Source organism: Montipora capricornis, chromosome 3, assembly GCF_036669925.1.
Source record: "Montipora capricornis isolate CH-2021 chromosome 3, ASM3666992v2, whole genome shotgun sequence".
Lineage (NCBI taxonomy): Eukaryota > Metazoa > Cnidaria > Anthozoa > Scleractinia > Acroporidae > Montipora > Montipora capricornis.
Window position 1 is genome coordinate 26,921,334 of NC_090885.1, and position 12,500 is coordinate 26,933,833.

The 12,500-nt window shown below is 39.4% G+C and overlaps 1 protein-coding gene and 1 pseudogene across 1 annotated transcript in view; one reads left to right on the forward strand and one right to left on the reverse strand.

Moving 5' to 3' along the window:
- Window positions 1-7,020: 7,020 nt before the first annotated feature.
- The window catches only part of LOC138041252 (uncharacterized), a 17,310-nt gene continuing 11,830 nt past the window's right edge, over window positions 7,021-12,500 (reverse strand). Inside the window, exon 3 of the mRNA XM_068887025.1 lies at window positions 7,021-7,257. Within this exon, the coding sequence (XP_068743126.1) occupies window positions 7,064-7,257 (194 nt within the window). The 3' untranslated portion in view covers window positions 7,021-7,063. The remainder of the gene's footprint in view (window positions 7,258-12,500) is intronic.
- On the forward strand, window positions 10,734-11,360 carry LOC138041752 (uncharacterized; annotated as a pseudogene).

Genomic DNA, 12,500 nt, shown 5'->3' on the forward strand with positions numbered 1-12,500 from the left:
AAAATTCCTGTCTTCTCGCGTGTCACATTTCAACGCACGTATGCAAATTTGTTAACTCATTTTCACCGCGTCCCGATATCAACAAAAATATTATTTCTCGTCAAGCGTTGCATCATGTATGTCCAAATAACCGCTAAAAATAAAGATTTTTTAACGATTTCTCCATAGATATTTTTTCATAATTTAATATTCTCTGTCAAAATTTGCACAACAATCAAATCACAAAATAGCAACGCACGCAACAAATTCAGTCGCATTTACCTCTTCATCGAATTCTCATGCTTAACACAGGAATTTTTAATTATTGTGAAATCTTTCCGCGAATATTGTACGAGTTTTTTTCAATGGGATGTTACAAGGCCAAGTGGATGTTATGCATAATATGGCGAGTTGGGAACAAAACAAGCTGCCAACACGCTCCGTGTCAAAAACGCAACTAAATAAATTTCCCACCAGTGTCCAGCATCAAACCACTTACTGAAAAACCCTTTACTTGAATTATCAAGCAAAAAATGGGCAAAAAGAATTAGTGAAATTTCCATTTGTTACCGGAAGACTGTATGTTGTTCAATTCCTTCTGTCTTTGTTAAACCCATAAGTTACCAGAGAATTTTCCATTTTATCTCAGTGTCGTACAAAACACCACACTTGGTACAATATTAGAACTATAGCTCACTTTGATTACGGCTCGACGGTTAAAAGATTGTTTTCGAAGTCCATTACTCGTCGCTTTTAAGATTCCAGACATTCAGTCTTCACCGCCTGGCTTGTTTATCCAATTTACGTTCCATTCTTTAGCTCCATAAGGGTACATTTTTCTTAAAGATCCTCCAAAACGCCATTTGCGTTTCAATCTTCGACGCCATTGCAGCTTAATGAAATATCCTACCGTGTCAAACCATAGAAATCTACACCTTTCTACTACCCCCTGAAATCCTACCAAATACGCACGGAAGACTCGACGCACAAAGACACCACTTAGCAAGGGAGTGATAGGAAACACTTTTCCCAACACGGAAAAGAAAAAGAAAGAAAACGAGAAAACCAACAAATCCCTCCCATTTTCCGACTGGGATTGCCATACTGGCAACCCAGTAATTAAGCTTCAATTTGGAAAAGAACGTCATATATTGCTTTCGTATTTTAAAGCTTTTTACAAATACTGTTGATTATTTATCTTCGAAAAATGCGTGGTTACCCCAAATTTCCTTTTTGGATTTCAATAACACTTGTTAAGTTCTGCTTTTCCTGCATATTCAGTTAACCACGAAAAAATACCTTTGAATAAGTAGGTCCTTAAAGTTGCCACAAGCAGTTTGACTTCCGGAAGTAAAGCTTACTTCCTTTTTAAGCTTCGTGACCCGACATCCGGTCAGTCAGGCCGTCAAAAGCAATAGACCCTTTTTGATATATTAAAATTCAACTTAAAAGAGAGGCTTAGAGGACAAAGAAAAAAGGAAAGTGGATGATATATAATTATTTTTTACTATCAAGCTGAACATTTGATATTTCGAGACATGTGTGGAGGCAGGCCGGGCTACCAAGTTCCGTTTAAAATGGCGGCACTGTATTTGGCGTTTTTGGCTTCTTTCGAAAGTCATTTAACTAGGCCAGGATGATCGGCCAGGATGCAGATTGGGGAGTACAACAACAGTTGATAAGTAGTCTCTGTGTGAACCTTAAATTGGTGAGTACAAAAATTATTTACATTTGGAAGCGACCTTGTCCTTAAACTAGAAACCAACAGCTTAATTAACGGATTTTGGTGTCTGGTGTGCGGATGCAACTTCCACGGAAGGTGGGCGTTTGCATATATTCCCGTTAATTAGAGAGCAGCGGATGTCAATAAACTACGTTCCAAGTTCAGGTCATACTAGTTGAATAGACAGGCCTCTGCATGCTAACACAGAAAGCGGATTAACACGCTTTACCAAAAACAGAACAATCATCGGTTAACAGGACTTTTTTTCTCGGTATGGGTGGATAGAGCTTCCAAGATACAATGGGTCACTTAAAAATGTCGCCCAGATCACGAAAACGATCATGACTCTGTCTTTAATACCAGAGAGCAGAAAAGAAAGGAAAACAAACTCTTACAGTTTGTTTTTTAATTATATAATTTTTAAAAAGAGATGAAACCTTGCTTCTAAGATGAGTATTCTCTTTTCGCACTTCCAGGTTCCAAGTTTATTTTGCAGTGTTGAAAGCCAGAGATATTGAAGTAAAAAATCCCTTGGGACCAGAGTTAATTAAATATAAGGTGCAATCAAGTTCCTCAACGTGATCGCGTACACAAGTTCCTGTAAAAATTGCGTGAAAACTCACTTAGAGATCGCTCGGCATGATCTTGTTCAATGATCACTCTCATCTAATATAATTTATGACTAAAAAATATAATTATCGTATTAATAATAACGATATAGGTATTAATCAGTTGTAACATAGATGAGTGCGAAGAACAAAACATACTAAATCGCGGCAAAGAGATCATTGTTAAGCCATGATTTATTTAAAACCAGGAAAAATATCACATGTTTTAGAGAAAAATGACAGTATATCACCGAGTTTTCTTTCTATCACCAGTTGATCCAGTTTCTGTGTTTTTAAACCTCGGCTCGAAAAGAAAAAAGACGCCAAATCAATAATACTTACGATATCAATAAGTGAGAAAAGTCTGTGCTCGGTCGCTAAATAAGTGCCCGTAATGCGTTGTTTTACACCCCAATAGTTGTTTAAGCATGTTAAATAAGTACTACGTTCTTGTGATCCGAGGTGAATACACAGGATGTCGTGAGCTAAAATAGCAAGCTGAAAAATAAACTTCGGATAACCACAACCACAACCACAACCACAATAGGAGAATCCAAGATACAATGGGTCACTTAAAAATGTCGCCCAGATCACGAAAACGATCATGACTCTGTCTTCAATGCCAGAGAGCAGAAAAGAAAGGAAAAGAAATTCTACTCAGGGAAAACCAACTCTTACCGTTTTTTTCCTTTTTATAAAAGAGATAAAACCTTGCTTCTAAGATGAGCATTCTCTTTATTTGCCCCTCCGTCTCACTAAAAAAGAGTATACGAGTGTATGACTAGGAAAGAGCGTACGAGTGACTAACTGAATCCAAAAAGAAAGAACGTAGAGTTGAAAGAAAGAAAACTGCCGATGTTTAAGGAACACATTCCAATCACGAGCCGGGTCACACTGCCAAAAGGGAATAAAAACATCTCAAAACAAAAATCACAAGGAGCGCTATGCCCATCAATCTTTATCATAGACGCAAATGACCCTTTATTCTTACGATTGAGGAATAAATTCTTAGATCTCGAGATCAAACATCCCAAAGAGGCGGTATAAAAACTGTCCATTCCAGTCATCGAACTAGCTCTGCCATTCTTTCGATTTAAGTAAATTCCTGCATGATTTGAGCTATCAAGGAGTAATTTGTAACTATATGGGACCAAACTTGCAAAACGGAAAAAAACCATTTGATTCCTGTGTTCTTTCTAGCCCCGCCTGTACATTGATTGACATGGTGACGCTTGATTCCTTCTTGGGACTATTTAAGTTCTAACGTCTCCTTCCACTAGACATCGTTTACTGGAAACTTCAAAGGTATGGCACTGATCTCTTGTTTCTTGGTAATGTCTTTGTCTTCTTAGAGGATACATTCCGCCAATATGCTGCCAAAAATTTAACTTTTTTTTTTTTTTTCTGTTTTCTTCTTTCACTGAAGGCAAGCCAATTTTCACCTGCATTGCTTTCAACAAACTGGTAAGTACCTTTTTAACCCGTAATGACACCACACGTGCTTCAGCGTTTTCCCTAAAACTGTGCTCCTCTGGTTTTAATAAAACCAGAGGAGCACAGTTTTAGGGAAAACTCTACAACGAATGTAGTCTTGAAAAGTGAAACAAATACAGGCTAGCTTTGTTTGTTGTATTTAAGGTAAATTCTGATGAAGCATTTCTTATTGTTATGACTTGTGTTGGCTAGAACTCTACTAGAATCTCAAGTGGACTGCTTAAAATTTTTTTTAAATAAATGAACTTGTTCTATAGATTGTAAACGCTTACTTTACTTATCGTCTTTCGTTAATTTATTTACTGTATACAATGTTATCGTGTTTTAGTACAGTACCCATCGACAGGCCATTTCATTTTCGTTCCGGATCTTTTTTCCACTTCGGTATTCCATGTTTTTTCGGGTTCCAATTTGTTGCCGTTTCAGTTCCCTCCGGATTACTTCCCACATCTTTATTTATTACTTCTATTCCAAATACATTTTGTAACAGGTGAATCTGTTCCTTCTTGGAATTCAATTTTCTACGGTTTTACAAGCTAATTGTATAAAAGCTCAATCAGGTCAATGATTTGATGTGATGCCTCGCGCACCATTTACCAGGACACAAGAAGTAATGCAACAAGTAAAAACAGATCGAGTTGTTATTTGGAACCTTGTCTTGTCAGTCAAAGTTGAAGTTGCGTACTCTTGCGTGTGCAGTAATGCAATTCCTTTAGCAATTCGAATGTTGATGAATGGCAAAACTAGTACGAAGTGAAAATTGTAATTTATTTTTCTTGGCCGGCAACATTTCCTTTCAGGAGTTTAATGCAGTCCTGATTATTTATTGCTATACCTCTGTGTTCCACTATAGCACATTTCTTCAGCCAGGAAAATTCTTGTGTATAACTGACTTTTCGTTCAATCAAAGTTTACTTAATTACATTTGAGTCCAGTATGTTAACATAACGATCATAGCATCATAGTATTGGCTTGCTGCTGTTAATATTCTTGATAATCCAAGATAAGCAACAAGTTATATAAAGACTCTCTGTGTGAGCAGCCGCGCACTAGAATCACAAGATTAACGTGGGAACTACAAATGACGATCAAAAGCTGGTGATAAAGGACCAAAATTCTAAATTCTATAATAATTATTGAGCGTCATAACAATGAGTAACAAGGTAGCTGTGGTATACGCAAACGCCCTTGACTAACGCTGATATTGACCGTTGATATTGAACAGATCAGAAAGTGATTTTGAAAATACAATATCGAAATCATTACTAATAAGGGCAGCCGATAATCTATTACTTTATTTTATTACGTTAGAATCTGCTACTATGGGTTCTTTGAGAGGCGAAACTCTTACGCTCAAGAGCAGGGGAGAAACAGTCACCGTCAACTGGAAGCAGGGCTCATTCGTTGGATTTGGTGGAGACAGAAGTCAAAACTACGTCCTGTGCGACTACACTACCGGCCGCGGTAACAGTGTGCCAGTTTACATTCAGGGTGGATACGATATACCACAGAAGCTGAAAATAGATTCCAGGCTGCAGTATGGCACACAGGATAATGTCCTGTTCTTTGTCTATCATGACAAGAGCCAGACACCATACCAAGAGCGATTCAGGTGCAATGGCCTCCAAAAGTTCGTCTATGCAGCAAACGACGTTCTGAAAATGGCCAAAGGGATTGACATCTCCTGGGCTGTCGGAAACTATCTGGTTAACGTGTGAACAATCAACAAACTGTGTGTTTGACCCCTGAGAACCTAGATACCGAATCTTTGTTGACTCAGTTAATATAGTTTGGTCAAGCTAGGCGAGTACTGCCCAGTGCTAAACACTTAATAAGACAAGAACTTCTGCCACAAAAAGGTTCCACCCCAGCTATTTTATGTTTTAGGGGTATTAGCATCAAAACTATAACTCTTAGACTGAGAAGTAGCTTAATAAAACACTTTCTAGTTGCTTTATAATGAGAATGACAATTTCCTTTCCCGCGAGAGCGAAAGCCTTCTTATAATCTTGACAAGAAGAATGGAGGAAAGAAAATTCCTGCTTTAGGAAAAATAGGTCCAACTTTTATTTGGTATCACAACATTGGAATAGTGACAATAGCAGTAAGACAGTGCTTGTCATTTCAATGACTGCAGTAAGTACTTTCTAACTGGCTGGATTTTAAACTTGAATTTTGAGTTTACCTACTGTCTGCTAAAGGATTTGAGGAATATTAATGTTTGTTTTCGTTATTTTAATTATCGACATTTTAAACTTTTTGCAGGGGCAACTTTTTCATGTTAGAAGTTCTTAACCTAATCATTTTTATTGTGTGTGTCCTTACTGTAAATTTGCCATTTTTGGAAATAAGGTAGATTGTGACTTGGCAGACTTTATGCCGAAAATGCTCAGCGTTTTAGCATTGTCTTCAAAATAGGTTATACATATTTACACTGTATGTGCTCACCTTTTTGTAGAATAAATGTAACTTTCATCGAACCATAAATGAAACAGTGTTGTGTATTAACCAACATTGTAAACATGATTTACGCCTCCACAAAAGAGTTTTTAAAGTGTAACCTTGAAACCCCTTTCTTAGGAAAAACTAATTCAATGTGTGGGGGTGTGGGGAAGGGGCAGGAGCCCGGGAGAGTAGGGAGCTGGAGCGGTACAGGAGGCCGGAGGGGAAAGGCGGAAAGCCGAATGGCGGAAAACAAGAGGGAAATGCAAAGCGCTATTTTCTTCATTTATTAAGCGATAAAATACTTTCAAAAACAAGAACCCCAAATGTTACTAGCCTTGATTTGCGTTTAGCGTTTTCTGAGACTGTTGAGCCAACGAACAAACAAACATTGGCGCTTGGGTAGTGGCGTAAGCTGTCAAAAGAGGTGAACAGCCTGCATACGAGCCAAGTGGCCCATCAGACCGGCACTTATCTCTGTGGCATGAAGCGACTAGGATAGATAGATAGGAGTATCAGTTACTACCTCCTGGATGGAATTCTAGTCCATCGCTATGTCACCCCCCAGCTTTTAAAATTCGCCGGTACCCAGTTATACACCTAGGCGGAGAGAGGCACTGTGAAAGTAAAATGTCTTGCTGAAGAATGCAACACAATGTCCCCAGCGGATCTTCGATCCGGAGGCGAGCGCGCTAACCATGAGGCCACCGCTTCTCCGCATAAGACGAGCAAGACGAAAGACGTTCAACACATATAATTTACTGCTTTCTTTGGTAAAAATTGCAAACAAACTGCTCAGGTCTTCTGCGCATTCTTCTTAATTCTTCTGCTCCGATTTTTCAAAACGGGCAGTACCAAGAAATCCAGAGGCAAATGCCAAACCATATTCTGGCTTGATCCCTGCAGTTTGGGCGATCTTAATGCCCATCTGGGTTGCATCGGTAGGATTCTGCTTCGCGAGTTCAGCGACTGCGTTGACCGCTCCCTGCAAGGCACCACTTGGAATAGTGGCTGGATATAAATTAGGAAGGAATAAGTTTTATATGATCTGCTTAATTTTGGACATTTCAAGTTCTAGTCCATGGAGTAAAGAAGTAATATCTCCACATGTAATAATCTTGTTACGAAACTAAAAAACTTGATACTGCCTTTTTTCACCCAGCTGCTAAATATTTACTCCTACTTTCTCACACCGTGCTTTGTTTTCACCTAGTTATAAATTTACAATATAAAAGACCTTGTCCTGTAAGTAAATGTCAGCTTATTACACGAGGCGTAAACAGGCTGAAGCACAGCAGTAGTTTTTGAAATTGCGGTTCTGCCTGGCGGATCATGGTGGATCGAGGATCCACCACCATAAACCTTACATCATAGGTACGAATAGGTAATTTGGATGTGAAGATTGTACAACAAGAAAGCGTTGTAATGAGGGTGTAATGATGTCGTGGGCTTGTAGAGAGTCAATCGCTATTTTTGTGTCTTGAAAGGTACGTATGAACGGGCAGGCTCAGACAAGTCGTGAAACAGGCTGAAGCACAGCAGTAGTTTTTGAAATTGCGGTTCTGCCTGGCGGATCATGGTGGATCGAGGATCCACCACCATAAACCTGACATCATAGGTAAGAATAGGTAATTTGGATGTGAAGATTGTACAACAAGAAAGCGTTGTAATGAGGGTGTAATGATGTCGTGGGCTTGTAGAGAGTCAATCGCTATTTTGAGTCTTGAAAGGTACGTATGAACGGGCTCAGACAAGTCGTGAATATTTAATAATCGTAACATGACCGTCACAATTGATTGCACACATTACAGAGTCTCGCATTGTGATTGGATAAAGTGTCCGGAACATACCCATCACAATTGATAGCACACACACACACACACACACACACACACACACACAAACAAAACCAGAAAACCCCGCACCATGATTGGAACATCGGAACATACCAGGCACAATTGATTGCACACATAATTAATATGTGAATGGGTGCCAATTACTTCATTTGCATAGATATTTCATCAAGCTTGATAGACAGACAGCAGCATCATTTCAAGGGAAGTTTATTGACGTTTCTGACACAGCTATAGGAAAATATCTGTTTACAAACATTGCTTTTGTTATTCAAGTGTGCCAACCACAGGAACAAAAGACCTTTTATTTCGACAGCCAATGGGGCTCTGGTTGGCACATTAATGATACTGGATGACGTCAGCGATATCTTCCCTATAGTTCAACTCAAGAAATATCATGCTCCTATATCTTACCGATGATACGTGAATCTCGAATTGTAATAAACTTTGTTTTCACATACATACATACATACATACATACATACATACATACATACATACATACATACATACATACATACATACATACATACATACATACACACATACATACATACACATTCTTTATTTAAACACGATAAAGTTTAAATCACTGACATGCTTGTGGGGTCGTGTGTTATTATACTAAAAATATTACATGAAATAAAATGTGTATGTCCAAATGCTAGTTTAGATAATTGAGATAAAGGTAGAACTGTTTAAGAATAGACACTTGCAACTAAAAAATAATAAACGGTCTGTAGAAGAGACTCAAAAACATTTAAAATCATTATAAAATCTAGGGAGTGATTGAACTGACTGGGCATTAAAATTAATTAATATTTTTAACGTAAGTGTCTTTCTTAACAATGCGGAAGACTGTCTCTACAAGACAAATCCAACGTGACCTTCACAATTGATTGCACCAAACCAAAGAATCCTAAACCACGATTGGATACTATGTCCGGGACAACATAAAGAGCTGCGTCAAGACACTGGAGCATGCCTCTTTTACGTCACAACAGCATCTAGTTTCAACCAATCGGACGTAATCATGTAAATATAAGTCATTTATCTTCAGTAAGAAAAATACCCTTTATTTCGACCCGAGCCTTTGAAGAGTACGGATGAAAGAGAAGCAGCTAGTGAGTAGGATTGCACGGCACAAGAAGCCGCTTCATGATGGCAGATCTTTTACTCGTAAGCGATGTGGAAATTCGTTTACACGAAAAGATGCTTTGAAGAGGCATATGAAGAAACATTCTCAAGAGAAACTCCACCAGTGCCACTATTCAATTTGTTCCCGCAAGTTTTATCGTTGCGATACATGTTTGGAACACCAAAAATTGTGTGCGTTTCAGAAGGAAAATATCATCGCGATAGCCGTAAGCGAAAATATCCAGAAGCAGAAGATAACGGAGACCGAGCGAGGAAACTGCCAAGAGATGATCAGACGCGATTCTTCCCGATGCGACTACAGAGAGTAAGAATCTACGAAGTGCTCAGATAATCCTTGTGCTTCGACATCTGCCATGACGGACTCCCTGAAAACCTTCTAATTGAAACCACGAATTCAAAAGAAACGCGACCTCAGGATGTTGTTGCACGGAAAGAAAAAATCGCTGCTTCACCGTTTGAGTCAGAACAAAAACCAAGAGCCGAATCAAGTGGTTCGTCAACGTTCAAGTCAGGTTAATCAAACCAAAAGCAGATGGGTCTGATGAGATTTCAGAACCTCATTTTCTGAGTTTTTGTGTGACAACAGTGAACATGCATGAAATTACAGATCAACTCGGTGAAGCGAACTAGAAGATTTTAAACGTTTTCTCGACTTATCAGATCGAAGTGGTTGGATCCTATTTGAAATCCTACACCACGATGTGAACGTGGCTCAGTACAAACCGCTGAAAGACTCCAGCTATCTGCCTTTACCCAAGAAGTTAAAGGGTAACAAAGCGATCATTAACATTGAAAACAAAGATAATATAAGTGCTTCATGTGGAGCGTCTTGGCAGCTTTATATCCAATCTTCCGCAAATCCAACCCCATACCAATTCATCTCTACCAGCCCTATGTCAGCGAAGTCAACTTGAGTGTCCTGTACCAATTGCAATCAATAAGATCCCAAAGTTTAAGAAGCAGAATAACATTGCCATTTCAGAAACATCAAGCTGTGGTTTTGCTTAGGTGATTGTCTCTGAAAAACCAGAATACTGCAAACCTTCCGTACTCTATCGCGAAGAAGATTCAGTGGACAACTTCCTGGAAGCGTTAAGCGAAGAGGAAAGAATTCATAATCTCGTGGTAGAGATTGTTCCTATGCAATTAACCCCTTACGAAGAGCAAAAGTTTCAACAAAACACTCATTGTCATATTTGTACAGATCTAGAGGAGCTTGGTGCTGATCGGGTTCGAGATCACTGCCATCTTACTGGTAAATTCAGAGGGGCGGCCCATAACGCTTGCAATTTGAATTTTCAATTCACGGGTCGAATTCCGGTCATTCTTCATAATCTCACAGGCTACGACTCCCACCTCATTATGCAAGGTGCGGAAAAGTTGAAGAACAAGACCATCAATTGCATTCCAAACAATATGAAAAAGTATATTTCCTTCTCAAACGGCCACTTGGATTTTCTTGACTCGTTTCAATTTATGAAAGAATCCTTAGAAAAGCTTGTGTCGAATCTGTCAAAGGAAGGAGATGGTAAATTTCATGTTCTCAAGCGCTACATGAAGGAAAGTGAAGTACCTCTGCTGTTGAGAAAAGGCGTGTACCCATACGACTATATGGACGATGTGAGCAAGTTTCAAGAGCGACAACTCCCATCCAAAGAAGCCTTCTTCAGCCAGATTACCGAAGGGCATATCAGTGATGAAGATTACCAGCATGGACAAACAATATTTACAACGTTCCAACTTCAAACCCTTGGCGAGTACCACGATCTCTACCTTCTCTCCGACGTATTATTGCTGGCTGATGTCTTTGAAAAGTTTTGAAGCATTCGCTTCAATTACTACGGATTAGACCCTGCTCATTACTACATCTCTCCTGGTCTGGCCTGTTCCGCCTGTCTTAAGATGACAGATGTAGAATTAGTATTATTAACCGACCCCGCAGGGCGCGAATTGTTTGTCGAAGAGGACATCCGTGGCGGTATTTCCATGATCAGCAATCGTTATGGCAAGGCAAATAAACCAGTTGTACCTCGTTATGACTCGACTCAGGAAAAGAACTATATCATGTACTTGGACGCCAACAACGCGGATGGATGGCCATGAGTCAACCTGTCCCAACGCACGACTTTTTCTGGTTGATGGAGCATGAAATCGAGGAGGTGAATGTGATGGCCGTAACAAATAATGGTGAAGATGGGTACATTCTTGAAGTAGATCCAGAATACCCTACAGAACTCAACGAACTGCAATAGGATTATCCTTTAGCGCCAGAGAAGATGACAGTAACCCCAAACATGCTGTCTCCCTACTGTCAGCAGTTGGTACAAGACTTGAACCTGGGTGGTGCGCCCGTAACTAAACTGGTCCCAAACCTCTGCGACAAAACGCACTACATTCTTCATTACCTCAACCTGAAGCTGTACTTAGACCTTGGCATGAAGCTAACAAAGATCCATCGGGCACTTGGTTTAGCACAGAGTATGTGGGTTGACGAGTTACATCGACTTCAAGACCGGAAAAAGAAAACAACCGTCCAATGACTTTGAAAAAGATTTCTTCAAACTTATGAACAATGCGGTATTTGGCAAAACGATGGAAAACCTGCGAAAGCGTGTGAATGTCAAGCTGGTGACCAACCTAAACAAACCCAACAAACTGACCGCCTCATTTACCCACATTTGATTCCTTCCGCATCTTTTCTGAAGATCTAATGACTGTCAGTATGAGGAATACCAAGTTGTACCTGAACCGCACGATTTACGTCGGCTTTACGATTCTTGATCTGTCTAAAGTTCTGATGTATAATGATGATTTCCACTACAATTGCATGGTCTCAAAGTACGGACTCCAGAAGTTGAAATTTCTCTTTACAGACACCGACAGCTGGTGCTATGATGTCAAGAGAGATGACCTCTACCACGATTTTTTACAAGAACTAGACTACTTTGACACGTCAGAGTAGCCAAGAGACCATTTTCTGTTGTAATTTAGATCAAATTTGAGATGATCTCTGCGCGCATTCATATGAGGATATGATAGAGATGGATAATACAGTTGATTCAATTGATGTTAAGGGAGTGTTGTTCCTGAAGTGTTAAGCTTCCTTTTGTTCAGACCCTACCACATTTTTCTTGCGGGAGCAATTTGTCCGCAATCAACAATAGTGATTTCGTTGAAGAAACTATTTTAGATCGAATTATTGGCTTCTGGTAGAATTGTTGAGCATAGCAAGCAAAGTTAACA